Source organism: Mirounga leonina, unplaced genomic scaffold (genome assembly GCF_011800145.1).
Source record: "Mirounga leonina isolate KUSES-001 unplaced genomic scaffold, KU_Mleo_1.0 Mir_175, whole genome shotgun sequence".
In the NCBI taxonomy this organism is placed as follows: Eukaryota; Metazoa; Chordata; class Mammalia; order Carnivora; family Phocidae; genus Mirounga; species Mirounga leonina.
The window spans coordinates 14376853-14403453 of NW_023270453.1; the positions used below are offsets into that span (position 1 = coordinate 14376853).

At 44.2% G+C, this 26601-nt stretch overlaps 1 protein-coding gene across 1 annotated transcript in view; it reads right to left on the reverse strand.

Annotated features, from left to right (window-relative positions):
• Positions 1-353: 353 nt before the first annotated feature.
• The window catches only part of ITIH2 (inter-alpha-trypsin inhibitor heavy chain 2), a 33765-nt gene continuing 7517 nt past the window's right edge, over positions 354-26601 (reverse strand). The window contains exons 5-21 of the mRNA XM_035021687.1: positions 25972-26076; positions 25089-25251; positions 21025-21132; positions 20239-20367; positions 18730-18846; positions 18272-18440; positions 17541-17666; positions 15617-15798; positions 14578-14763; positions 14056-14195; positions 12840-13009; positions 10288-10425; positions 5348-5461; positions 4757-4955; positions 4009-4181; positions 2699-2810; positions 354-624 (exon numbers count right to left, since the gene is read on the reverse strand). Coding sequence (XP_034877578.1) covers positions 477-624; positions 2699-2810; positions 4009-4181; positions 4757-4955; positions 5348-5461; positions 10288-10425; positions 12840-13009; positions 14056-14195; positions 14578-14763; positions 15617-15798; positions 17541-17666; positions 18272-18440; positions 18730-18846; positions 20239-20367; positions 21025-21132; positions 25089-25251; positions 25972-26076 — 2479 coding nt within the window. The 3' untranslated portion in view covers positions 354-476. The remainder of the gene's footprint in view (positions 625-2698; positions 2811-4008; positions 4182-4756; positions 4956-5347; positions 5462-10287; positions 10426-12839; positions 13010-14055; positions 14196-14577; positions 14764-15616; positions 15799-17540; positions 17667-18271; positions 18441-18729; positions 18847-20238; positions 20368-21024; positions 21133-25088; positions 25252-25971; positions 26077-26601) is intronic.

Genomic DNA, 26601 nt, shown 5'->3' on the forward strand with positions numbered 1-26601 from the left:
GGTACCTTGGCAAGTCTATCCCAACAGCTGGTGACAGGGCTTTAGTATTTATAGCCACAGAACAGTTAAGATCAAGGAACTTCCCTGTTCTTACTCGATGTTCGCCAAATCACCTTCTCAGAAATGAACATCCCATGTACCTGACAACGTAAAAATGTACTCAGCCTGCAAGGTTGAAGACCTGACACTTGAGAATAATGAAATCATCATAGTAAATGCCAAATGTAGGGCTCTGTCCGGAAGCCAGTCTGACTCGCCAAAGCAGCTCTCCTTTGCATGACCTTGATGAACACCTCTTAACATCGGAAGACTCAACAAAATCCTAACTCTTCTTTGCAAAGTGTTTATTTTTCTTCAGATGTATTAACAGGTTTTAAAAACCACCATGATATCTGGTTAGTGTTTTAATTATTCAGACCAAAGAATGACTGCAGGGAAAAACTGTACCTACAGATAATTTCCAAAGCCATCAATCTTTAAGGCCTTTTGAGAAAGCTATAAAGCTGAGGCACGAAGTAATCCTTGTAATGCCCATCGATGAAACCTTTTCCACTGTTGTGCACAAACCAACAGGAGACCTCCGTTCCAAACACTCTATCTGTTCGGTAGTCTTTCTGCAGACCTCTGCAAGGAAAATGGTGCATATAGTTAGGACACAGTCCAAGGCTTGGCCCTTCTGCATATCTGGAAAGGAGACACGCTCCGTCCCTTGCTGTTCTTTGTAGCATGTTCCTTCTAGGGCCATATCTGCTCGCCCCCACACATCCGCACTCTCCAAGTCGTATGGAACATCATTATCTGGGGCTTGGTGTTGGAAGGACAGGGAATAAGCAGTGTATCCTTAGATAATTCAAATAACCCTTTGGAGATTGACCAATAGAGACTTTTCCGGTGAGGAGTGCAAATTAACTTTCAGTTGGAGAGAAGGCGGGAACCCAACACTGGAGTGCTGTGGGCTAACCTCACATGTCACCTGCAGGATGAATCCAAGATGCCCCCCACCTCCCTGGGCGGGTGAGAGTGCTATGTAAGGGCGATGCCGGCTGTTTCTGAGAAATTCATGCCTTTTACTTAAAGGACAAAGAAGCCAATGATTTAAAAAGTCATAGGGCCTATTGTCACTAGTGAGCTTTAGAATATATACAATAGTGCACGGCCCCAGGTCAGCTCAATTTCAGTTATGCGTCACTAGGTGCTTGCGGTAGATGAACTTGAGGCCTAACAGTTACTTTTGTCATTAGAGGATAGCAGATGTGCGTTCACCAACCCCAGATAACTGTTCTTACTGTGATTACCTGTGCTCACCGTTGCTTTATCAAACACACACCCTGATGCCCATTGGTAACTCACTGGTCTCCAGTGCTCCAGAACCAGGTGAGTGGTATACTCACGAAGAGCTCATCTTTTGTTCTCTTTTGCTTTTTAAAGATTTTGACTTATTTATTTATTTGACAGAGAGAGAGAAAGCACAAGCAGGGGGAGTGGCAGGCAGAGGGAGAGGGAGAAACAGACACCCCAAGAGTTCATCGTTGTACTTTGTGTAAAACACAAAGCTACGTGTGGTGGTATGTATGGCTTAATTATGACTGCAATTTTATCGCTTACTTACATAGAAGCCAATGACATTTGTATGCAAAGAAAGTCATTTCTGGGGCGCCTGGGTGGCTCAGTCGTTAAGCGTTTGCCTTCGGCTCAGGTCATGATCCCAGGGTCCTGGGATCGAGCCTCACATCGGGCTCCCTGCTCAGCGGGGGGCCTGCTTCTCCCTCTCCCACTCCCCCTGCTTGTGTTCCCTCTCTCGCTGTGTCTTTCTGTCAAATACATGAATAAAATCTTTAAAAAAAAAGTCATTTCTTATAAAGCAAAGTTGATTGCTTTGTAAAAACTCTTAAAAGGCAAAAAAAAAAAAAACTCACCTGCTTTAAGATGCTATCAGATAGCACAGGGGAGACTACTGTCGAGGACTGGGAGAAATTGAAAAGACTGATAAGAATATTACACTCAGAATGCTTTGCGATATGGAATTCTCACTTCAAAACGAAGCATATGGATAGGGTTTGCATGAGAAAAGCTACACTAAAATGCATTGGGTAGATTCATGCTCAAGAAGAAGAAGAAGGCTCCAGTCTTAGGTAAACATATCCATTCATTCTCTAGCACTGTGGTTCACAGGTATTTTTTTTAAAAGATGTATTTTGAGAGAGAGCGAGTGGGGGGAGGGGTGGGGGAGAGAGAGAGAATCTCAAGCAGACTCCATGCTGAGTGAGGAGCCTGACTCAGGGCTCGGTCCCACAACTCTGAGATCATGACCTGAGCGGAAACCAAAAGTCGGACGCTCAACTGACTGAGCCACCCAGGCGCCCTAGTACACAGGTACTTTTATGATTTCCTCCTTTGATCAGCTTTTTCAGTAATCCAGCTTGTGTCCATAGGGCTAGTAATGCTTGACGGTGAGACCAACAGCTTAATTGTCCTCGGCCTTTTATGGTACCTGTTTGTCTAGCTAGTCCTTATTTGCATTTAGCCTGGCCCACCTGTGCCGTCCTTATGCAAACGTTGTGTATGTGTCTCTTCCTGATGAACCGTTCAGTCTGACATAGGTAACGCTTGCAAGAGCTTTTCTTGCTTCTATGATACTGTGTGAGTTTAATCCCGGGAGGCGTGCTCTCCGTTACTGTTGTATGCCTCCAAGGCCTACCTGGTGACAGTCAGCGTGTATCCCTTCACTTCCATGCTCGCCTCTGGCTTCTTGGGGACCTTTCCCGGTCGTTCATTGAAGATACGGATCTTTGGCTCATGCATGAACTGGCCTAGTGAGACAAAGTCCAGTCGCTGATTTACACAGAACCCAAGGGTAAATAAAAAACCAGTCTCATCTCATTTGGCCCAAGCTGCATTTCTGTCCACCCCCTCCCCAGAATTTCTGGGGTAGAAAGACATATTGAGAGGAGAAGGGCAGAGCGATGGAAGGGATGGGTCCTTCCCAAGAGCAAAGCTGGGCTGCTCGAGCCACAGTCATCTCACATATGAGGCTGACCTACTGGACAAGAAGTGGATCGGAACGCCGGCCCTGATGACGGGGTGAGCACCTGCCACATGGCTTAAATCGCAGGGACAAGGTTTGTGATGCCACATGCTTAAACTGGAACCATTCCTTAAAAAGTAGTAGGGAAAGTGGACCTAGATATCCTGCTTGTTATCACAGACTTCCAAAACCAGTTCACCTCTCTTCAGTTAGAAAAAAAACATCTTCCACATAAAATTGAAAGTGTATATCGCTTCTCTAACCTTTTGCCCAGTTTGTGAGGATGAAATCCTGGTTCTAGGAAAACCTCACCTGCAACGGCAAATGGTCTTGGCTAGAGCAACACCGAGTCCCCCTGCCCTGCTCTGTCGGGTTGCATGAATCATGTTTGTTATCTTCTGTATATTATGAGCTGACATCAAAAACCCTGACTGGCTGGGGAGAGACTGCCCCTCCCAGGGCCAGCCAGTTCTGAAAGACAGCGGAGGACTCAGGAGCATGCTATGATCTGCATGCAAACCATCCCAGGGCCAGACCTCCTCTACCTGGCCTGTGTGACCCGGAAGCATTCCAGGGCCAGGGGCCAGGTAACTAGAGACCACCCAAGAGCCCAAAGCCTGCCGAAATGATTCAAGCTAGCCAACCCGGAACTACCCTGCTCTGCTTTGTCTTCCCACAGAAACTCAGGAGAGGCTCTGGCCTAAACCTGTTGCTTCGGGTCCTGACCAAAACCTGGCCTTCTTCCGTGGCCCTGCATTGTGGGCCATGCCTCTTTGTTTCTAGGGGAACCTGAGTGACAATAAATGGTTCTGTCAATGGCATTGCCCCCTGTGTGTCCTCAGTCCCCTGTATAAATCAAGACCCAGGCACAGAGCATAGCCCCAACCTGTCCTTTGAGTCCAGACCCATCACTGTCCAAGTTCTAACCTCCAAAGTTGCTCAAGACCAAGACTCACTTGCCAGATGGGTGATAAACACCGTACCTATTAGTCCATGTGCTTTAGGTGAAAACTTATTTGTGGGGGGAATGTAGATCCCCAAAAAGTCTACATTGATTGGATGCTTCTTCCAAACGCGATGGAGTAAAACAGAGAAGGACATGTCTTTATCCAGGGTGATAGTCACAGTTTGCTCCTTCTTCACAGAGACAAGCACCCTGGGGCAAAAGGCAAAATGGAGTCAGTGTTTCTAGAACACACTGTTTTTAGGAAGTCATTCCTCCCACCATGAACTTGAGCTCGCCATCCCGCCCTGGACAATCCCACGAGTATTCTACTCCCTCTACAGCACTTTTCATTACAGAATGTTGTTTTTGCTCCTGGCTCCGGAATTCTGTCAGTTTATATGTTTGTATAAAAGCAATGAACAGGTAATCATGGGAAAATATGACTCATAAGACACAATCATAGTGTTTCCGGGCACACTCCGACATGGAGTTGGCTGGGGATTTTTGATGGATTCATTCACTTATCTGGCACGTCTTTATCGAGTCCTCACTACATGCCAGGCCGCAGGCTGGTGCTGAGACACACAGTGGCCAAAAGACATGGACTCAGCTGCCGGGGGGCGGGGGGCAGAGGGCTGAGTAGGCAACAACAATCTCTCTGAACCTCGACTTCTTCACATTTAAAATGATGACTGTAAATTCTGCGTTTCGATCACGGATTTCTGGATCGATTTGTGTAGTCATGTGTGGATGACAGACCCGCATCTGGACGTGACAGTACTCGCCTCTGATTAATGACATGAGCTGTGTCAGACCAGGAAAGGACAGACACCCGAGAGCCCCGACTCAGAGTGATGGTCTTGGTGCTGATCTCTATTTTCATGTCTTCGCTTTGTAAATAAAATCCCAGTGTTCCAAAATAGGTGCTGAGTTTTCCATTCTTGGGTTTCTTAGCACCAATGAGCTGCCCATTGACCAAAATCCCTGGAGGAGAAAACACGCTTTTTTCTCTCTGTGTGCCATTTTTTTGCACATGCGGGCACCATTATTCAAATTTACAAAACTTGACAATATGGGAAAATTATCATTTTTTGCTTCAGGACTTACATTTTTGTCCTAAGCAACTTTCACTTTGTTACTATGTCTTATTGTACTTTAAATGATTTATATCACAGCAAGATCTGCTAGTTCATACAGTTTCTTAGCTATTCTAATTCCCTTAGGAATATATTTATAATTCATTTCTCACTAATTATCAGAGTTTGAAAAGTACAGGACTTCTTTTATGGTGGGAAAGAAAGAAATTCCAAGTAGTGACAGTGAAACATGACAATGATCTAATTGCCTATTTCAAATATAGCATCTTTTTATTTTACCTGATTCTGGATCAGAAACAAGGTTGAAAATCTTTCCAGGTTCTGAGTCAATATTGAAACAAATATTCTTTTCATTTTTTGGTAGGTAAATGATGAAATGTGGGTCATTTTCAACTGGAAAATACACAAAGAAAATGAAATCAAACAAAATCATAGAAAGGAAGGTGACATTGAACAGTACTTTATTCCTGAACATCTTTAACTTAACAAGAACAAGTATTTATGGTGCTTCTACTAGATGCTAGGTTCTGTTCTAGGCGTTGGGGACCCAGTGGTGCAGACCCATTGTCCCTTCCCCATGGAGCTTCTGTCAGAGTTTTATTATTTTACAAATATAGTGTATACTTATTCTGAAACTATCACATATGATCTAGGCTAGAGATAAAAAAATGAATAAGAAAGACACAAAAGGGGTGCCTGGGTGGCTCAGTCGTTAAGCGTCTGCCTTCGGCTCAGGTCATGATCCCAGGGTCCTAGGATCGAGCCCCACATTGGGCTCCCTGCTCAGCTGGAAGCCTGCTTCTCCCTCTCCCACTCCCCCTGCTTGTGTCCCCCCCACCTTGCTCTCTCTCTCTCTCTGTCAAATAAATAAATAAAATATTAAAAAAAAGAAAGACACAAAGAATAAGAAAAGCACACATACACATCAGGTATACATATATATACTATATGTGTGTATATACATACCATGAGTGTTGTATAGATAGAGAAAAAGATGTGTGTTTTTTTAAGTAGCTATACACAAAACATAAAAATAAAGGAGACATAATATTATTTGTTGGCATACAGATATTAATCAATTCCAAGAGCAATGAAGCATCAAGCTTCTCTCAAGAAAGAACTCCTTTGCTACTAGATAACCTTATTCTGACTGATCTTTCTTGTTTGTTTGTTTGTTTAATCATTCAACAAATAGTTGGTGAGAAAAAAACCCAACTATGTCCAAAGCACTGAATTAGGCAATGTTTGGTATAGCTACAAATAAGTCATGGTCTTATTTATAAGACCTTCAAGAAAGTCACAATTTAATGAAGGAGTGACCAAGATTCTCTCCTTGACCAAACTCCACTTAGGCTCCCCCGACCTTTTCAACAAGGCCTCAACTTTTGGACTTACATGTTTGTCTCTGCATTTTCCAATTTTAGCAAGAATCCTAGTAGGCTGGCTTAGCTAGAATCCCCACCTGCCATACTGAGCACCCTTGATATCTAACTGGGTTCCTCACTCCCCACCGCCCTCCAGGTGACATCTGATCGCCTGACTGCCTTCAGCAAGAATCCTGTTAGGTCGGTTTGGCCAGAATCCCCCTTAATCCTGATGTTTCCTCTGAGTGATTTTGCACCCACTGCCTCACCCTGTCCTTGTCTATAAACTTCAACTTTGCCATGCTGTATTTGGAGCTGAGTCCAATCTTCTCCACCCAACTGCAAGACCCCATTGAGGGGGTCCCCATACCCATTGTAATGGCCCCCCTTGAATAAGGTCTTCCTGACCTTGCGTGCTCTAACGAATATCAGGAATAATTTTTTTCCTTCACAGTTTTTCTTCATTGAGACAGACACACCCACTGAGGGAAGAGAGAATAAAATAAATGACACAAAAATAGCACAAGTGCAATGCTCTGAGGGTAAAGATGAAGGGTGACCAGCCCCGCCTGGCCAGTTGAGAAAGGACTGGTGAAGGAGTTCACACAAAACCTTGAAGCTAGGAGAGGCAAAAGACACAGAAGAAACAGATTTTAATCTGAATACACAGCATGGAGGTATAAAAGTGGGTGATTTGTTGGCAAAGTACCTCAGTGTAACTAGGGGATGGGTTCTTGAAGAATGTAGAAAAAGACCAAAAATGGGGGTTGTGGAGATGGGTGGAGCACCACACCTAAGAATGAAGCTTTAAGTTGGGGAGCTATTTGTAGTTTTTGAGAAAAAAATGGGACATGATTTGACTTTAGGGAAATTACTTGTCACAGTATAAATTAAGTATTGGGAAGTGGACGTGGGAAGATCAGTTAGCAGCTAACGCAGCAGTAACCCAGGCAAGAGATGTTACATTGAATGGGAAACAGGACAGACGGGGGACAGAAGATTCCAGAGACCAGTGGTAGAATCCACAATGTCAGGTAACTTAGCGTAGAGGAACAATTCAGATCTGCCAGGCTTCCTGCCTGAGTCCCTCAAGGCCCCGGAGACAGGAAGGTCTGAGCTGTAAGAACCGTAGTGATCGTCTTTTCCAGATTAAAATGAAAGACCAGGCTTCCACTCATTGAGAGGCTATTGTCTTCTAGATGTTGTCACAAAGTCCCATGCAAACATTAACTCAACTAATTCTCTTCGTATCCTCGCAGAGGACAGGTCACCTGCCCGAGGTCACATTACAGAGTTAGTGCGTGGCAGAGCTATGAGCAAAGCCAAGCTGTCCAATGACAAGCCCATTCTCCCACCTACTCTGATACGCTCGTTTACGTTCATGTGTGTGTTTTGGAACATGAAATGGAAGATAAGCGAATGCAGAACAGGAATACAATCTGGTACTTCTTTGCACCCCTCACATTACCAAACTCTTGTGGTGAGGTCAATAAATACTTGGTGAATTGATTTTGTGTTGAGCTGGGCACTAGAGGGCATCATTAAAACACAGAACAAAGGTTCTCATCTCTTTTTCCATTAAAAAAATTCATTTTGTGATGATAGCCTCTTCCTTTACACAAATAAGGTGTTTTGAAATATTTTTTTGAAGGACATAGCTTTTATTAGAGATCATCATTGATTTTGCCATTTTAATTAACCAAAATCCCACTAATCAGACCTGCTGGTAGGTAACCACGAATCAACTACTGAACTGGTATCACTCTAGGCAGCAGAAACGTCATGTTTAGGTGAGTCTGTGTAGCCTTACATTTAGATCAGGTTGAAGGTAGATTGAGGGCTTCCATGACTAACTTCATAGATTCCTGAGGACCTGGTGTTTATGAGCTTCCACAAGGAACTAAGGTTATAACCACCCTGCAATTTATCACCATCTCCATTTTACTGGTGGGCTCACTGAGACCTAGAGAGGTCCCAGAGTCTGGCCCACTGTCACAGGGGCAGAGTCTGACCCCGGTACTGTCTGACTCTCAAGACCTTGTCCCTTTAACTGCATCGTACAGCCGACTATGTACACTCAGAGGAAGCACCGCATTCTTACTGGAAAGAATATAAAAAATGAGGTTAGCTTTATCTCTGCACGTTTCTACAGAAGCTTCATCTTGCAAAGCCACAGTGTGAGGGGCTCACGCACCTGTCCTTGCCCTTGTCTCTTGCTCTGAGAGCCACTCAGCACAGGAAAGATGGCAATTTTGCCAGCACTGTAACCTGACCTGTGGATGCCCTCCCCACGTGTGCAGTGTTGTAAAGTTAAATTACCCCTGCTGGCCGGAAGCTCAGTGCAGAGCCCCTCATAAAGCTCTGTCCTCGGACGTGCCAGGTAGGACAGGGGAGGGACCTCCGGATAAAGCATTGCCGCAGATGAAAGAGCGAAAAAGCAAATCACTTTTGGCCCACAAAGAATACTTTTAGAGACAAGCCATAGGGGTGAGTTGCACTTGCTCTAAAAATTGAATCGAAGTCCTCACTATGTTTTCTCCTGCCAATTTGGTGCTCTGTAAGTGGTGGGTGTACAGTCTTGAGAAATCAGTTCTGACAGTCAGAAATGTTCTTGCTAGAAGATTCTGTGTTCCAGGCAGCCTAGAAAAGCTGCAAGCTTCTAGGAACATCAGGAGCTACTCTGCTATTGAAATTTCAGATAAAGGGCTGATATCCAAGATCTAGAAAGAACTTCTCAAACTCAACACCCAAAAAACAAATAATCAAGTCAAAAAACAGGCAGAAGACATGAACAAACACTTCTCCAAAGACATACAAATGGCTACCAGACACATGAAAAAATGTTCAAAATCACTTGTCATCAGGGAAATCCAAATCAAAACCTCAATGAGATACCACCTCACACCAGTTAGAATGGCAAAAATTAACAAGGCAGGAAACAACAAATGTTGGTGAGGATGTGGAGAAAGGAGAACCCTGTTGGTGGGAACCGCAAGCTGGTGCAGCCACTCTGGAAGACAGTATGGAGGTTCCTCAAAAAATTGAAAATAGAGCTACCCTATGACCCAGCAATTACACTACTGGGTATTTACCCCAAAGATACAGATGTAGTGAAAAGAAGGGGCACATGCACCCCAATGTTTATAGCAGAAATGTCCACAATAGCCAAACTATGGAAAGAGCCAAGATGCCCTTCAACAGATGAATGCATAAAGAAGATGGGGTCCATATATACGATGGAATATTACTCAGCCATCAGAAAGGATGAATACCCACCATTTGCATTGACCTGGATGGAGCTGGAGGGGATTATGCTACGTGAAATAAGTCAAGCAGAGAACGTCAATTATCATATGGTTTCACTTATTTGTGGAACATAAGGAATAGCATGGAGGACATTAGGAGAAGGAAGGGAAAAATGAAGGGGGGGAAATCGGAGGGGGAGACGAACCATGAGAGACTATGGACTCCGGGAAACAAACTGAAGGTTTCAGAGGGAAAGGGGGTAGGGAGATGGGTTAGCCCGGTGATGGGTATTAAGGAGGGAATGTACTGCAAGGAGCACTGGGTGTTGTGTGCAAACGATGAATCATAGAACACTACATCAGGAACTAATGAAGTACTGTCTGGTGTCTGGCCCAAGCTGATTCATACACGAAACTCTCCTCTCTCAGTGGAGGTCAACCATGCCTGTAGAAGTCACCTGGTTTACCAGGACTTTTTAATTTTATTTATTTATTTATGTATTTATTTATTTATTTTACCAGGACAACTTTTAAATGTATATAAATAAATGCTCCACGGGATTGCGATCCAGGAAGCCAGGATGTGAAAGCGGTGGTAAAGGTCTCTTACCTCTCATCACATGTGGGGGAGGAGTTGCCTCCAGCACTTGGGCTCCCAGTACGGGCATTGGGATCTTCGGTGTTGGGGAAGGGTTGACCCAAGATGGGACTGAACTCAGAACAACCTTGTTTCCATAATACAGGGCGCCTGTATAGAGAAACCCGGAGCCATTAGTTCCCATGGAAATTTCTTACAACTTCAAGTATCTGTGTTACGCAGAACCTAGAGGTTCTCAGCTATGGTTTTCTCCCATTACTTTTATTCCAGAACTTTCTCTGTTCCCGCTTTTCCTGTTTTTCCACTGTGGGGCCTGCTCGAGGGCTCTCTGCAGAGTCTGGGCCCCGGACTGTGGGCTCTGCCCCACAGAGGCTGGAGAAGGGCCCCACGTCTTCAGCCCAGGCCCGGGAGATGATGTCCAGGCCAGCCCCTGGAGAGGTCCTGGATTACAGCTGCCTCGGCCTGGGTCCCTTCCTATTGCCTCACCAAACAACAATCTAAACAATTCAGTTTCTCAGCCAGCTCATTTCCCCTGCTGGTTATAGCAAGTTCATTTTGCTTTCTGATATACAGGCAGCCTTCCTGTCTTAGAGAAAACAAATGGCAGTTCACCTAGGCGTCTTACCTAGCTGATACAAAATCACTTATAAATGCCAGTTTATCTAGGGCGAGTTTCTGCCCAGAGAAATTTAGCTGTGGGGCCCCAGGCTCTTGTAACTGGGATGTCAGAAGTAAGAGCTCCTTGAACCCTAGACTGCTGCGGTTACCTGGTATCTCACTCGGACAAAATGAAAAATGTGGAAAGTGATCCCTCCAGGGTGTGCAGGCCATTCTTAAGACTGTGTTTCAATAGGACTAGTTCCTAAGAAAGGGAGGGCAGGAAGAAGGTGATAAGCCAACGTCTTCTAAACTTGGCACACGTGCCCCTGAGCACAGCTTAGGACTTCTCCCCAGGACACAGAAATCATGGGTGGCTTTGTGGCAATTTCAAGGTTCTCAGCTTCCACGTGTACTTTTCCCAAGAAAACTCCTTTCTCCCAGTTGAGAAGTGGAAGGCATGCTCTCTCACTAAAACCCCCCCGGGAAAATTGGTGTAGTGCCGAAAACTGGAATGACTCCAATCCGTTGCAAGGGACACAAATCCGTTTGCAAGTCAGTTTCCAGTTCTTTGCTTTAAACAGAGTTGAAGTGGGACCTGAGCTGTCATGCGCTAGATCATTAAAAATAATTTTTTTATATCTAGCATACTAGATCCTATGTGAGTTTGGCATATAACTTTGAAGAAGCTGTAAGTGAGTGACAGTTGCTGTGACCAAATTCATTCCATTCCTATCTACTTAACCTATGTCAACAAGATTTATCCGGACTTAGGCCTATAAAAACATTTTTTTTAAGATTTATTTTTAAGGAATCTCTATATCCAACTTGGGGCTCGAACTCACAACCCCAAGATCAAGAGTCACACACTCCACCGACTGAGCCAGCCAGGCACCCCTAAAATTTTTTTAAAGAAGAAATGACACTGAATCTGATCTCTTTCCATCTATTAATAAATAACACTTACCCATAGGTACTCGAAAAAACAGCCACATTTTTTTCTCATTAAGAGATGATTTTCAATAAAATTTTACTTTGGGATATCAAATTTATAATCCATGTATATTATTTTGACCAATTGCCTACTTGTAGTAATTTTAATAAAACTCAATCTAGAAAAAAAATTTGAACACTCAGAATCTAATGGTCACAAGAAATTGAAAAAAATTTAAATTTGTAAACATTTTTCTTGCATAGGAGCAGGATGATCAGTAAAAGTCTTTCCCACATAGCAGTGTATTACACTGAGACATAATTCTGCCAGTAATGGAAATACCAGTTCAACTAGAAAAAGGAACCATATAAAATTTCTAATAATAGAATTTGTTTATGTATTTTTTTAATGGATGATGGAGAGTACCAAGTTAGGTATTCCATGTCGTTGAATACACTTAAAACAGTGATGTAACAGGTTTATTTTAAACATTCACTACTGGGGCACCTGGGTGGCTCAGTCAGTTAGGCGTCTGCCTCTGGCTCAGGTCAGGATCCCAGGGTCCTGGGATCGAGTCCTGCATCGGGCTCCCTGCTCAGTGGGGAGCCTGCTTCTCCCTCTGCTTGCTTCTCTCTCTGTTTGCTGCTCCCTAAGCCTGTGCTTTCTCTCTCTCTCTCTGACAAATAATTAAATAAGAAATCTTAAAAAAAAATTCAATGTTTACAATACGCCCCAAATTAAATTCGCTGCAACTATTTAAGTGTGGTGAAAAATGGTTAAATGCTGATTTAAACAATGCGTGCCGGGGTACGTAGGTCTTCAAAATTCCTTTGGGAGCTAAGTGAGCAAAAGTTCTAAGACCATAACAATAAACTACCCCAAAGTAAATTGACAGGAAGAACTCGGACACACGGGGACCCAGGGCTGGGAGCAAGAGGTGGGCTACAGGGGGAGAGGAGCCGAGGTTGGAGGACCCCAGTGCAGGCTAAGAAAGCTGACCCGTCCTATTTGTCCAGCAGATGGAAGCACTGACCTGAGCAACAGGAATGATCTTGAGGGGGAGAGTCGGCCAGCATGCGCTCATCCCCGGCCTCGTTCTCAATCACCATCGCGGTGAGTGGGGTCACTATGTGATGTTCCAGAGACATCTGCAGGATAGTTTTTGTAATTTTCCTTTTGGCAGCAGCTGTAGGTGCCAGGCTTCTATATTTGGGAAACAGAGGCATTCAAGAACATTACTGTGCTTACGTCCCACACCCCACCACCTCTGGGCTCAGCCGGGACCCTGGGGACTCCAGATAAAAGAAGGCTAACTGGCTCCATGAAGCCAGGATTTTATTTAGCCATGCAGTCCTACAGGACTTTTTTTTTTAAAAAAAAATAGACTTTATTTTTCAGATCAGTTTTCGGTTCACAGTAAAATTGAGGAGAAAGGACAGATTTCCCAGATACTCCCTGTGCCCACACACCACAGCCTCCCCCATTATCAACAACCCCCCACCAGAGTGGTGTATTTGTTACAACCTCTGAACCTAAGCAGACATTTACTCATCACCAAAGTCCATGGTTTACATTAGGGTTTGTTCTTGGCTGTGCACATTCTGTGGGCTTTAACAACCGTGTGATGACATGTATTCACGATTGTACTATCGTACAGACACTTTCACTGCCCTAAAGATCCCCTGTGCTCCGCCCGGTCATCCTGCCCCTCAGCCCCTGGCAACCACTGATCTGTTTTCCAGGGATTGTTCCTGAAAAATCAGTATTGAACTTCAGCAAAGTGCTGTGTATCTGTAATTTTGCTGTGAATGCACCCAGCATGCTTCAGTAAAGGGGCAGGGATAGTCACAGAAAACTAATTGATGGTGACCATGATTTCTACCACAGGTGTGTGTGTGGGGGGGTGTTCTGTGGGAAGGAGAACAAAGGACCCTTCAGAGAGGACAGAAGTGTTCTATAACGATCCGGGTGGTGATTACATGGGTGACACATCTAAGGATTCATTAAACTGTACGCTTAAAATTCATGCACTTCACCCACTTTGTGTATGTTATACCTCGATAAAAAAGAAAATTGTGAACTCAGCTTTACTTAAAGTGCTTGGAACCAGTGGAAATTGACAATCCAAATCCCAAGTTAATTTGCCGCTTTTCTTGGTTCCAAATCCTTCTTGTGTATTACTTTCAAAATATTCAAGGCAAACCTCTTACTTTTGCAAATCCCTGTTATGTATACTCTTCTCTTCTTACCGCTCAGCTAGAAGTTGGTTGATTGTCAGATAGGCCCACAATTTCCTGGTGAAATCAGGATCTGCATGCTTGTCTTTTGATAGAAAATCCTCCAAGTCGTCCATTTCGGCCAGAGTTTCTAAGACTAACTCCGTGTTAGCCTGGATGATGGAAGATTCAGTTGAAAGACATCGGGGGAGCAGAACTATAGTTAATCAATCCGCATTTTTCCTACCTACTGTGAGTGAATCAGGGAGCTATGTAACTTCAAGGGAAGCGCAAAATAATTCAAAAGAATACAAAAGAGGAAGTAAGTGCACACATGCAAGGTTTGGGATTGGCTTTGGGATCAGAAGGGAAGGATTTACAGAATGGTTTGGGGACCATGGCAGAGATATTCTCATGCCTTCCCTTCCACTTTATCACTTTTATTCCACATGCAAGATTCTTGGAATGCAAAATATTAACCTGTTAATATACAAGATGGACTGTATCGAGGGGACCAGTTAGTCTTTTGAGAAATAAGGAGATAAGTAGAAGTACCGAAGTGGCAGTGATGATGCTCTGTAACTGCTCCAATTTATCAGGGTTATATTTTCCTGCCACCACAATCTCTGAGCCTCCAAAATAGTTGTGGAAACTGTTTTGAGTGACATCCGATACTGATAAGTGGGGATAGTTGAACTGAACATTCCGGAGCAATGGAGTAGAGACCTGGTTGTAGAATTTCTACAATTCATAAAAAACAGAGAAATCATTATTTTCATACTACTTCATCAGTCTAACACACTTTTTTAAAAGGGAGGAGGGGCAGAAGGAGAGAGAGAGCATCTTAAGCAGGACCCACGCCCAGCACAGAGCCCGACTCAGGGCTGGGTCTCACGACCCTGAGATCATGACCTGAGCTGAAATCAAGAGTCGGACGCTTAACCAACTGAGCTACCCAGGTGCCCCTAAAGCGCTTTTTGCTGAGATTCCTCAAATGGTTAGCTGGTATCTCTTAATTTATTTTCACAGGATCTCTGTGGAAAGCTATGAGACAGGGAAAATTCTCACAATTATCAGATGAACTGAGAAATGGAGAAACTAAAAAATTGTTAAGAATATTACCCTTGGGGGTGCCAGTCAGTTAAGCGTCTGCCTTCGGCTCAGGTCGTGATTCCAGGGTCCTGGATGGAGCCCCGCGTCAGGCTCCCTGCTCAAGTACATTTACAGGCTATCGTTTGATCTGTGTTGCATTATAAAAAGCTGATACCAAGGTGCCAATGCACTTTGAAGGGGAAACAATGGCTGCGATGTTAAGAAGGACCAGTTGTTTAGTGGGACTGGAGAGCCCAGAAGCTTTGATGATGCGTGGGAGGACTTGCTCAGGGAGTAGGGAGTGTGTGCCCATCCCCCTCCTGCCTTAAATCTCACTGTCAATGCAGAGCAGATACCCATGCAGGGTGGGGTGAGAGAGCAATCGAACACTTTCTGGTTGTCACGGCCGAACATAGCTGAAATGATGACAATTGTGACTTAAATTTGGCTAGTTGAATGACTTTGAATGAAGGAGGAAGAAAGAACAGAAAAAAAGTGTTACTTTGAGCTGGGAGGATGTGTCCTGGTTTCCATAAATCCTTTGAGCAATTCCACGGTTTTCATTGGATAGTCTCTTCAAAAAATCATAATCAACGTCAAATCCTATCCCCAAGCTGAACAAGGAGATATTGTCTCGGATGTTCTGCTTCACGTTTTTCTGAATTTTTGACAATTTCAGTTCACCTAAAGTTGATGACGACAGAGAGGAAGAGAATGAGGGGCAATGTTATAATGTTTTTGGAAAATCCACGGAGGGCAGTTTAGCAAAATTTGTCGAATTAAAAATGCACTTCCCCTTTTTAAAAAAAATTTTTTTTAAGATTCTATTTATTTATTTGACAGAGAGAGACACAGCGAGAGAGGGAACACAAGCGGGGGGGTGGGAGAGGGAGAAGCAGGCTTCCCGCGGAGCCGAGAGCCCAATGTAGGGCTCGATCCCAGGACCCCGGGATCATGACCTGAGCCTAAGGCAGACACTTAACCGACTGAGCCACCCAGGTGCCCCTGCACTTCCCCTTTGACCCAGAGACTCAACTTCTAGGGGTTTTTCTTAAGCTGCACTCACACAAATGGAAATGACGTATGGGCAATCATACATAGCAACATTATTGGGAGTAGCAACAGATTGAAAACAAATGCACAGCAGTAAGGGAGGTTGGTTAAATGATGATACATTCAAACTGTGGGATACTATGCAACTATGCAGTTATTAAAAAGAGCAACGTAACTGTATGTATTTATATTGAATGATCTCAAAGATACATTTTTAAGGGGGAAAACTGTAAAAATTGGTATATGTAGGATGTATTTGCATATAAGCATGTGTGTATGTATGAGTGTGTATATATATTCACATATAAGTGTGTATAGATGTATATGGAGTATACACATATGCACAGAATATATCTGGAAAGATACACAAGAAATTGCTAACCAAAGATTGCCTCTGGGGACAGGAACTGGATGGTTAAGGGACAGAAATAAGAAGCAGACTTAATTTTCTACTATGTTTCCTTTTCCTCTTTATGAGTTTATTCTCAAATTGAGTTTTCTATTTTTATTTTTTTCAAGATTTTATTTTTTTAAAGTAATCTCTACACCAGTGTGGGGCTCAAACTCACAACCCCGAGATCAAGAGTCACATGCTCCACCAAGTGAGCCAGGCAGGTGCCCCTGAAATGGAATTTAAAAAGTAAGCTGATCTGAGAGGTAGAATTCAATCTCTACCACTGAATCTACCACAAAACCATAATGACAAATGGTTGCTTTTCGTCTAAAACTCTAGTGGCCACTGTCATGATTGGTCCACTGGTCTTCCTTCCATCGAGCTGCGTCTGGCACAGGTCCTTATCTGCATGGCAGACTGCAACACAATCTAGCATGCACTTTTGTATTTGCCAGTAGAAAGACACAGATGAAGCAGATAAAAATAACAGCACATGATAGAAGCCAGGAGAAGTTGGGCCATTTTGTGGCGAAGAATGCATAATGTACAGGATATATCAGAAAGAAGTCATTTCTCCAGTTGCCGTGAGTGACTGGGGGAATGTGGAGAAGGATGGAATAGGATGGAGAAGGATGCAGACTCCAGAAGTGTTCTGGAGACTGGGGACGGACACACTCATCCCACCCACTCCCGTACGCCACCTCACATACCTTAAGTTGAGAGAATAAATGTAATAGCATATTATTACAGTTCATACTCAAATTTCCCCACGTTGTGGAGGCCAAATGGGCGCTTTCAAGAGCATCACCAAGAAATGTCTGGGACTGGGTTTCAAGGGAATGAGTGCTCCAGGGTCAAAAGAAGTCTCCTGTTAGAAAGCATGGGGCTACAGTGGTTTAGAAACTTGCAAATGCCATCAGATTTCCCATTTGAAGCAAGAGTTAAATATTTGTCACTAGAAGATTGAAGTGCTACTTGCCTACTGTTGGGTCGCCGTCAGAAACCAAAATGATCAGAGAGACTGATTCAGGGTCCAGCATTCCCAAATTATTGGCTTCATTCAAAATAAAGATGGCGCGCAGAAGGGCTTCGTTGATATTTGTGCCTGTTAAAGTAACATTATGTGCTGTTCCGTTATGTACTGTCTCTTTGCACAAAAACCATCACATCCTGGGTTCAGGTTCGTCCGTCTGGTGATCACTCATACGTCATTTTATTCAGTACCCAAATCCTTCGATTGTTTTCCAAGTGACACAAATTTCTCCCAGGCTGGCCAAGATTCCCCAGGGGAGTAAAATACTCACTTTGTAGTAAACTATTCCCTTAAAGATGAATTCATCCTTTCAAAACACCCATCTGTCATTTTGTTAAACACCCAATAGAAGGTCCCTAAATCAGCCTTGCTGACATGCTGGGACATTGGTCTGGGGACAGTTGCATTTTATGCTGAGAGTCATAAGAAGGCTAGTGTCACTTGCTGATATCCTTTTCTGAGAAAGATTGGGATGGTCACAGACTTGTGTGAGATGGGTTATGCCTCGTACTTTCACAAGAAATTAGTATTCATCATGGAATAATGCATGCATTACTTAAGGCAGGCCATTGCAAGCTGGGCAAAGACCACTGTGGTAGGGAGTGATACTTGCTAAGTGAATGAAGATTTGAACCCTATGAATGTTTCTCACTGGGCTCTAGGGTAAAGTCACTCACCTCCACTAGGCTGGATTTTCTCAATATACTTCTTGGCATCTGCAATCTGTGTTTTAGTAGCTGAGACTAAATCATTTCTCCAGGTTCTAACATTGTGGTTGAAGTCAACCACAGAGAATTGGTCTTCATCTCTTAGGTCATCCAATATGGTCTTCATTGCTTCCACTGTCTATTTCAAAAAAGAATGAAGAAGGGTCTCATTACATTAACTCTCAGCCCAAGAAGAAAGGAGGAAGACCAAGAATTCATCCTATCATCTTGCAAGTACCAACTCAAGCTGTCATTCATCCAGAAAACCTCTTGGTCATAAGCCAGCAGATCTGTGGTACTTTGTCAGAGCAGCCCCAGGTGACCAAGATGAGGCCTGGGGGGAAGGTGCATTGAATGTCTGCCATGTTGGGAGGGAATCAAAGAAAGCAGGGAGCCCTGAGCACCCTTACCAACAAGGAGGTACTTACTTGTTTCATTTTTATTCCCCACATTGAGCCGCTAACATCAATGACAAAGAGGATGTTTTTGGGAATTGGGTCCAGGTTTTCAGGTGCAAAAAAGTGGACAAAATATCCATTAAATACCTGGAGAACAGAACACAATGTTTAGCATGTAGGAAGGCAGGGCCCTAGGGACTAAGAGAGAAGAGGCAAGCCACAGGGAACAGGAGGAATGCTGGTCATAAAGGGGAGGCTCGGTGTCCATCCATGTCTCTCCCTCCTCCTTCCTGCTCTCCCCCACTCCTCTGCTGGGAAGGTCCAAGACTTCTGGGTAGTTTCATTCCCCAGGGCATTTCACTTTGCTCCCCTCCATCCACCCAGTCTTCATGGACAGCCTGCCTTCCAGGCACCCTGCTAGCCAACAGCCAATGGGGCAGGATCTCTGCCCTTACCGGGCTCACAGGCCAACCCAGAATCCAGACAAGTAAAGAGACAGTTGTAGCAGAGTGTTACATGCTGTGATCAGGAAAATAAAGGACTCTGAGAACGCCCAGTGGACACGTATCTGACTCAGATGGGGGAGTCTTTCCCATGGAAATGGAATCTGCACTGGACTTGAGCATGAGTTTGGGACTTGGGCAGGCTTGGGGGGTGCAGGTAGGAGTGGGGAGGAGAGTTCCACACAAGGGTGAGAAAATATGGCACACTAGGGGCTCTGTAAGTGGTTCAGCACCACGAGGGCTATTGAATTCAAGAATTCAAGGAATTAGAGTGGAGAGTCAGCAGGACAGATCATGAAGGACCTTTATCAGCACTCTAGAGAGTTTAGATTGTTCTCGAAGTTACTAGAAGTTCGCTCCAACTGGATTTGGGATCTCCGTCTTTGTCTTCTGCTCTAGGCTCTAACGCCTGGCTCCCCTAGTTCTCTTTCCACTGCCCTTGGTCGCTTCTACCAGGACAGTACAATGCCTAGCTGGAAATGTGTAGCTGTGGACACTTCTCTACCTCCCCGTCCTGGAGAGAAGCACAGACTTCCAGATACCCTCTAAGGGCTTTACCTTAGCACAAGGGAAATACAGACATACACCTAAGACACGACAAAGGGGGAAAAGAAATTGAAGAAATCTCACAGTGAACATTGGCCCTGGAAATCACCACTAGCCCAGATCGTTCTCTTGGTTGTTCCGTCCACCCATCCCCATAATCTCTCTACTTTCTTTGATAGTTTAATTGCAAAGGGCCTTCGTAGGTTATCCAAAACTCCCATTTTGTGATTTTCCTATTGTACTTCATATAAGGCCTAGAAGTATCCTTCTGAGACAAGAACATGAAACTCAATGATGCTCTTTGTGGTTTTCTTGACATGAAAAGATGATGCTTAGTAACACTTAGGGAAATAGGATTCTATCCCTTCTCTGAAACTGGACGCTTGCCTTGGCAGCTAGGAGCCACCCAGAAGCCAGGGGGGGCTTGTTCCAAAAGACACCTTTGTTTGGCCTCAGCATGGCAGTCCTCTTGGAGACTGGTTTTACTCACCTCGAGTTCTCCAGCTTTCTCTTCTCTGTTCACATCATACATCACCACCAGCTCTCCGTCTACTGCAGTCTCAGAGCAGTTGGAGCATTTTCTTTGCTGTACCACAGAGGGCTTGAAGGACACATGTGCCTGGAAAGAACAGTGACATCAGAGCCCAGTCTCTGCGCCTCTCCCTCCCAAGATGGGGGGCTGACAGCTTCCTGTGCACACAGGTGAAGAGTATTGCCCATGGCTTGATGGCCAGCCCCCACCCAGGCAGCATCAGAAGTCGCATTCCCAATGTAAGGGACAGTGGCCGGGCATGTGACAGGGCATCTGCCAGCCTGTGGTGCTGCTGCCCAGGTTTTAGGACTTCTTAAGATACTCAAAGAATTCCTCCCTTCCCCCAACAGAGAGATGGCGACCAGCTCGAGAAAGTCTGTGAAAGGTTCTTAGAGGAGTTTGACTCCTCCACTGTTGGTTATTATTGGTCATGAAGCGAAGAGAATTAAGCTGAGCATCTCTTGCTGTGACTAATGAAAATCTACCACGTGATTTATGTGATTATGTGAAAGCTGTCTTTTAGCTACAGTCAAGCACATGACTTGAGGGAAATGGGGCCCCAAAAGGGACAGTCACTGGTCAAAATGTAATGAAACAATAGATTTTGCTCAGGGATCTCTGTTCCTCCACAGACTTCACTACCTGACCACTTTTCTGTTCCCCAGAGCACAGGAGGGGCAAAGAACCCATGAGCTTGTGGCCACTTAAAATAAGACTCTTTACAACAAGCAATACTTATGATACCTTCTGCTGTCCTTTAGATATGACAGGAACACCATCAAAATGGCCATCAAATGTGTCAGGAACATGGAGAAATTTGATTCCCTGAGGTTCAATAACCCATACGTCTACCTAGAGTTGAGAAAGAAAATTACTCAAAGCATCAAGGTATCTTTTAAGGTTTTTTTTTTTTTTTTTTTTGAGCAAAAAGTACCATGACTACATCCTCTGCTGTTTTTCTCATCTTCAGGCTTTCCCAGAAGTGACCCAGTGTGGGTCCATGATCACTTCTGCACGTTCCTTAACTGCCGTGGATCTGATTCACCTGGCCACAGGGGCTGAAGACCCTTTGGGCAACTCAATGCTCCCCTCCTCTTGCTTCATTCCTCTGGGTTTCATTCCCCATCTCTATCCTAGTCTATTTTTATTGTTGTTGTTTATAAGAGTATTCATGTTGTCAAAGGAAACAAAGGAAGGAAAGCCATTGCGAAATGATTCTGCCCTTAGTCTGTGGATCTGTCAACAAAGAGCCAGGGCCCTTTCATTCCTTTTCTGTCTACGTGCTTTGAACAGAGCGAAGCAGAAGGAACTCCCTTTGGATGATCCTTGGAAAAACCATAACCACGGCTTTCATTTCTCTCTATAGACTCTAAGTGCTCTGCTAAGCACTTCACATGTATGAACCCATTTAACTCTTACCGATATTCTTACTATCTATTTTATTTGTTATTGCTTATTTTATGGATGAAAAAACAGACTCAGAATTACCCAGCTTGGAAGTGGCTGAGCCAGGCTTCAAACCCAGGACCCAAACTCCTAATACATTTTACACTGCTTCTTGACTTCTAATAGCTTGTGCTCCATCTTTTCAGTTGACTTGGCCACACTATTCATTAGTCCCAGGCCACAATATCCTATTTGTTTTTCATGAGATTTCCCAGCTTTTGCATACACCCACTTAAATGTGAGGCCATCAGATGGAGCCCTATGCACATTGGTTTCCTTACTGCCTCTTACTCATTTAGGATCATTTATAACAGTGATGAGCTCGCTCTCTTTTGGAAGTCCCTGCCTTTGGAATCATGCCAAATTTTTATCTAATTTTTACTTTTTTAAAGTAGGCTCCATGTCCAGCATGGAACCCAGCACAGGGCTTGAACTCACAACCCTGAGATCAAGTCCTGAGCTGAGATCAAGAGTCGGACGCTTAACTGACTGAGCCACCCAGGTGGCCTGATTTTTTTTTTAATCTTCTTTCAAAAAGTCATGGACACTTGTCTAAGCAGAGCCAACATTTTCTTTCTTGGTTATTACAAATTCCAACATAAGATGTGAGTTTAATTTGCCTCCAAGATTCCCATTAGCTCCAGGCTCTCCATGTTGGTAAGAACTAAATCTACATAGAATCAGGTGGATCAGACATCCCAGGACAGTTTGACCCAGACATTTTGAGTAGTTGATTGAGCAGTTCCTGGAGGAAAGGGAGAAAAGTCAGGGAGTTGCAGAAAACTGGGTCCACTGCTTTCTCTCTTCCATAAGGTTCTACCTATAAATAAGTGTAGACTACTCAGGACAAAGTTCAGTCTCTCCATAAGAGCATAAAAATGGCAGAGGGGTCTTTTCCCGAGTGTCACAGAAGCTATTAGTAGTCCTGTGCTCAATTTGATGCAGACATGGCCCCCAAATCTAGTAGGAAACTGTGCTTTGGGGGTGTGTACCTACGATCCCATCACTGGTTCATTGACAGGTCCCAACCTGTCACCCAAGATATTTATTGGCATTTCTGGAAGGAACCAGCTATGGGAGTTGAAATAAGATCTTTTTCCAAGATTTGATATATCCGGAAGGTAGGGGTGGGAGTTAAAAAGAGATGTGTTCTCTGTGATTCCTGTGAGGGAAACGTATTTCCAGTTAGGTGGCCCTTCTGATGGTGATTAGAAAGCTTTTCTGGAATAAACACAAGGAGAAGGTCTAATTTTATGATTTTGCCTTAACTTATCTCTGGATAAGATCAAACCTCTTTAGAAATGAATACATTTCATAGATGGTTACGGCTGGAAAGTACCTTAAGAATCACCTGGTCCAAACTTCTTTCACAGATGAGACACTAGTTAGGTTTCCGTAGTGTAGTGGTTATCACGTTTGCCTAACACAGATGAGACACTGAAGGCCAGGAAATGGGTTCGCCCAGAGCCCAGGGCTGTGAGTGTTAATTCTGGACCAGAATTTGGGAAACTTGCCACTTTGTCTAACACTCTTGCTAATAAATTAAGCTCCATCTGTCTTATTTTAAAGACAAGGAATTCCTAAGAGCATGGAAAATTTAAGGATGAACAAAAATTTCAGAAATATAAGAAAGATTTATGTGCTACATAGTATGTGTGTTAAGAATCATTATCTTCATGGACTCAAACTCAAATTCTTGGATTAATAGCATAGAACATAGTTTCAAATCTTAATTGTTTCTTAGCTGTTTCCTTAGGCAAGTTATTTATATATCTCTCTAAATCAGGGTTAATGAGATTTACTTTATAACTTGTGGGGAGGAATCAATGACATATAATGTAAGTATCTTATCCAAAATATTACAGAAGTATTCTCATAGCACTAACTCAGTTGCTATTAATATTATTAACAACCTGAGCACTTGCATCATTGTAGGCAAGATGCCAATCACATCTATTTACCGTGGGATTCATAGAATTGAGCAAGAGAATGGCACACATTCATCATCACTCCTAGAAAAATAGCCAGGGTCACGTGTTGAGTTGTGCAGAGCCTCCAGCCAGGGCTTCAAGAGGGTGCTGAGATCCTGCCCATAACCCAATGGCCAAGTCATTTGCCCTGACATGGGGCTGCATTTGCCAGGACGAAGGGCATCTTTTCTTAATTTTCACCAAGGCCCCAGATGTGCCAGCAGGGACACTGAAAAGAACTCAGTGGCATATCCCCTGGGAGCAAGTTGATGCCACACAGTGGTCATGGGAAGAAGGTGGGTTCCATTGGTCAGATATGCACCTTTTCAAATTGGAATAAAAATTTCATCATGATCCATTTATCCCTTGGAGTCATCTCTGCCTGTGGACCCCACCTTCCTATCAGTCAAATGGAGAGGCAGACTGGATCATATACTCTCCCGGGCTGCTTCTGGCTCTGCTCTGCCTTTGACACAAAATGTTCATGTGATGTCACAAAGATTCAAGCCCCCAAAGAGTGTCTCAGTTCTTAGGGCAACAGGTGAAGATGATAGTAAAGGTGAGTTCGTATCAGTAGGGCCATGGGGTCGTAAAGGAAGACAGCTAGCATTCACTGAGTTCCTATTATTTGCCACCTATTTCCATAAATTATATGGAAAATATGTTCTAGCACCCTTTCCTCAGATGAAAAAAGGGACCATCAGGAGAATGTGTCCCATGTCAGAGAAGGCTAGTGTAAGGGTTGAACGGCGCTCTCCCCCACTACCCGTACCCCCGAAGACATGTCTACATGAAATCCCTGGACACTGAATGATACCTCACTTGGAAAAAGTATCCTCATAGATGAAGTTAAAAGGTAAGGATCTTGAGATGAGATCATCATGTCAGTGGACCCTAAGTCCAGTGACGTTTTCATATAAGAAGAAGGCAGAGGGTGATTTGAGACACATGGAGGAGAACATGGTGTGACCACCAAGGTCGAGATTGGAGTGCTGTAGCTATGAGACCACGGGTTAAGGAGTACCAGCAGTTGCCAGACACGAGGAGAAGCAAGGAGCAGATTCTCCCCCAAGCTTTCAGCAGTAAAGCCCTGCTAACACCTGGATTTCAGGCTTTGGTCTTCCAAAACTGTGAGAAGATGAATTTCTACTGTTTTAAGCCACCCAGTCTGTAATCACTTGTGGCAGCAAGCCTAGGAAACTAACACAGCTAATACGGAGCCGAGCCCTCATTGAAATCCCTGAGGAGTCCTGGTGGACTCCAAATCCATCACCGTCTTGCTGACTTGCATGTATCCAATGCCACAAAGAGTGGTGACCCCGGAAAGTATAAATCGGGGCTAGGAGCCATCAGTGGATGCGGTCCCTGCATGCCCTGCAAATTCCAACTCACCTCCAAGTGTTTGGCCAGTCGTCCCGGCTGCAGATGGAGCCTGTGTTCATAGGATCCCAGCTTCCTCCACTTTACTTCCTGGTAGTGAAGTTCAAACTGCACCTTTGCTCCAGGGAGGATGTTTACTTCGGTTTTGAAGTTTTCCATATCAAGAGCCCTGCTCCTAAAGGTTTAACACCCGCCCCGGGATGTAAGTCAGCACATGCATGATGGAGAGCAAGACCCCGCATCTATGCAGAGGGCACCTAGGTTTTTGTGGGCAATCAGGCTGCTCAGGTGTTTATGAAAACAGACAGGAGGTACAATCCAGATCACTGAAATTCCTGGGTAGCTTTAATTCTACCAATAGTTTAGTCTCCTCTCCTACCTGACCTTTTTCTTCCAGAGCTTCTTAGAGATCTGAGTGTTATCTGCAAGAAGCTACCAGTTACTGATCCCTATTCCACGCCAGGACCTTGACACGTATCATTTCTGACATGGCAGCTCTGCAGGATGGGTATCATCAACCTTGTTTTCCAGATGATAACAAATGAGGCTGATAGATTATTAGTAACCAGCTCAAGACCACTTGGCTACTCAGTTGTGGGGCAGGGGCTCAAACCCAAACTGATAATTCGTGCATTGGAGGCTTATTCTAGAGATTCTTTACATCCTTGAAAGTCTTCAGGAAGAAGAAACCTATGATTGCATCAAGTGGAATATGTATTCCCAACGTAAGCCCTTATTTAAACACATATATATCAAGTTTACTGTGATCATTGCTTGAGGTGTTTAGTTTTAAAGAGGAAATGGCAGGATTATCAAATGAGGCTGATTTGGGCTTTGGGACTGAGTGGGAGCAGCTAGCGGATGAGACCATGATCTGCGCTGGCCCAGCCCTTACCTCACCAACCCCGCAGTCTTGCCTTTGGCTCTTGCCTGGGAGTAGAGAGCTCGACCCACAGTCTTCTCCTTAATGGAACTAGTGAATGTCTTGCCGTCTACAGTCCTAAAAAATGACAGGAGGCCCCCGAGTTGTTGAGTTTTCCCACGCAGTAGTCTCAACAAAACAAACTAACAACAAATAACCCAACCAGTTGGATTTAGTGAATGTGGGCCATTATAATTTTGCACCTAGAAGAAATAAGAGAGACATCTGCCTATCGCCTGGTCAGGAGTCCCTTTATCTGAGAGTGTGATTGAAGAGATAGGCACCCTGAGCGCCGGGGTGGTTAAGCGTCTGCCTTCGGCTCAGGTCATGATCCCAGGGTCCTGGGATCAAGCCCCGCATCAGGCTCCCTGCTTGGCGGGAAGCCTGTTTCTCCCTCTTCCACTCCCCTGCTTGTGTTCCTGCTCTCGCTCTCTCTCTCTGTCAAATAAATAAATAAAATTTAAAAAAGAGGCACCCATCCTGAAAGCCTCCCCTTGGGTGCTGTTGCTTGTGTTTAAAATTGTTCCTCATTTTCAAGCTTTACCCTTCAGATAAGTGTTGTTCTCTTTGGGTAACCCTTTTGAATTACAAATATGCTGAGGA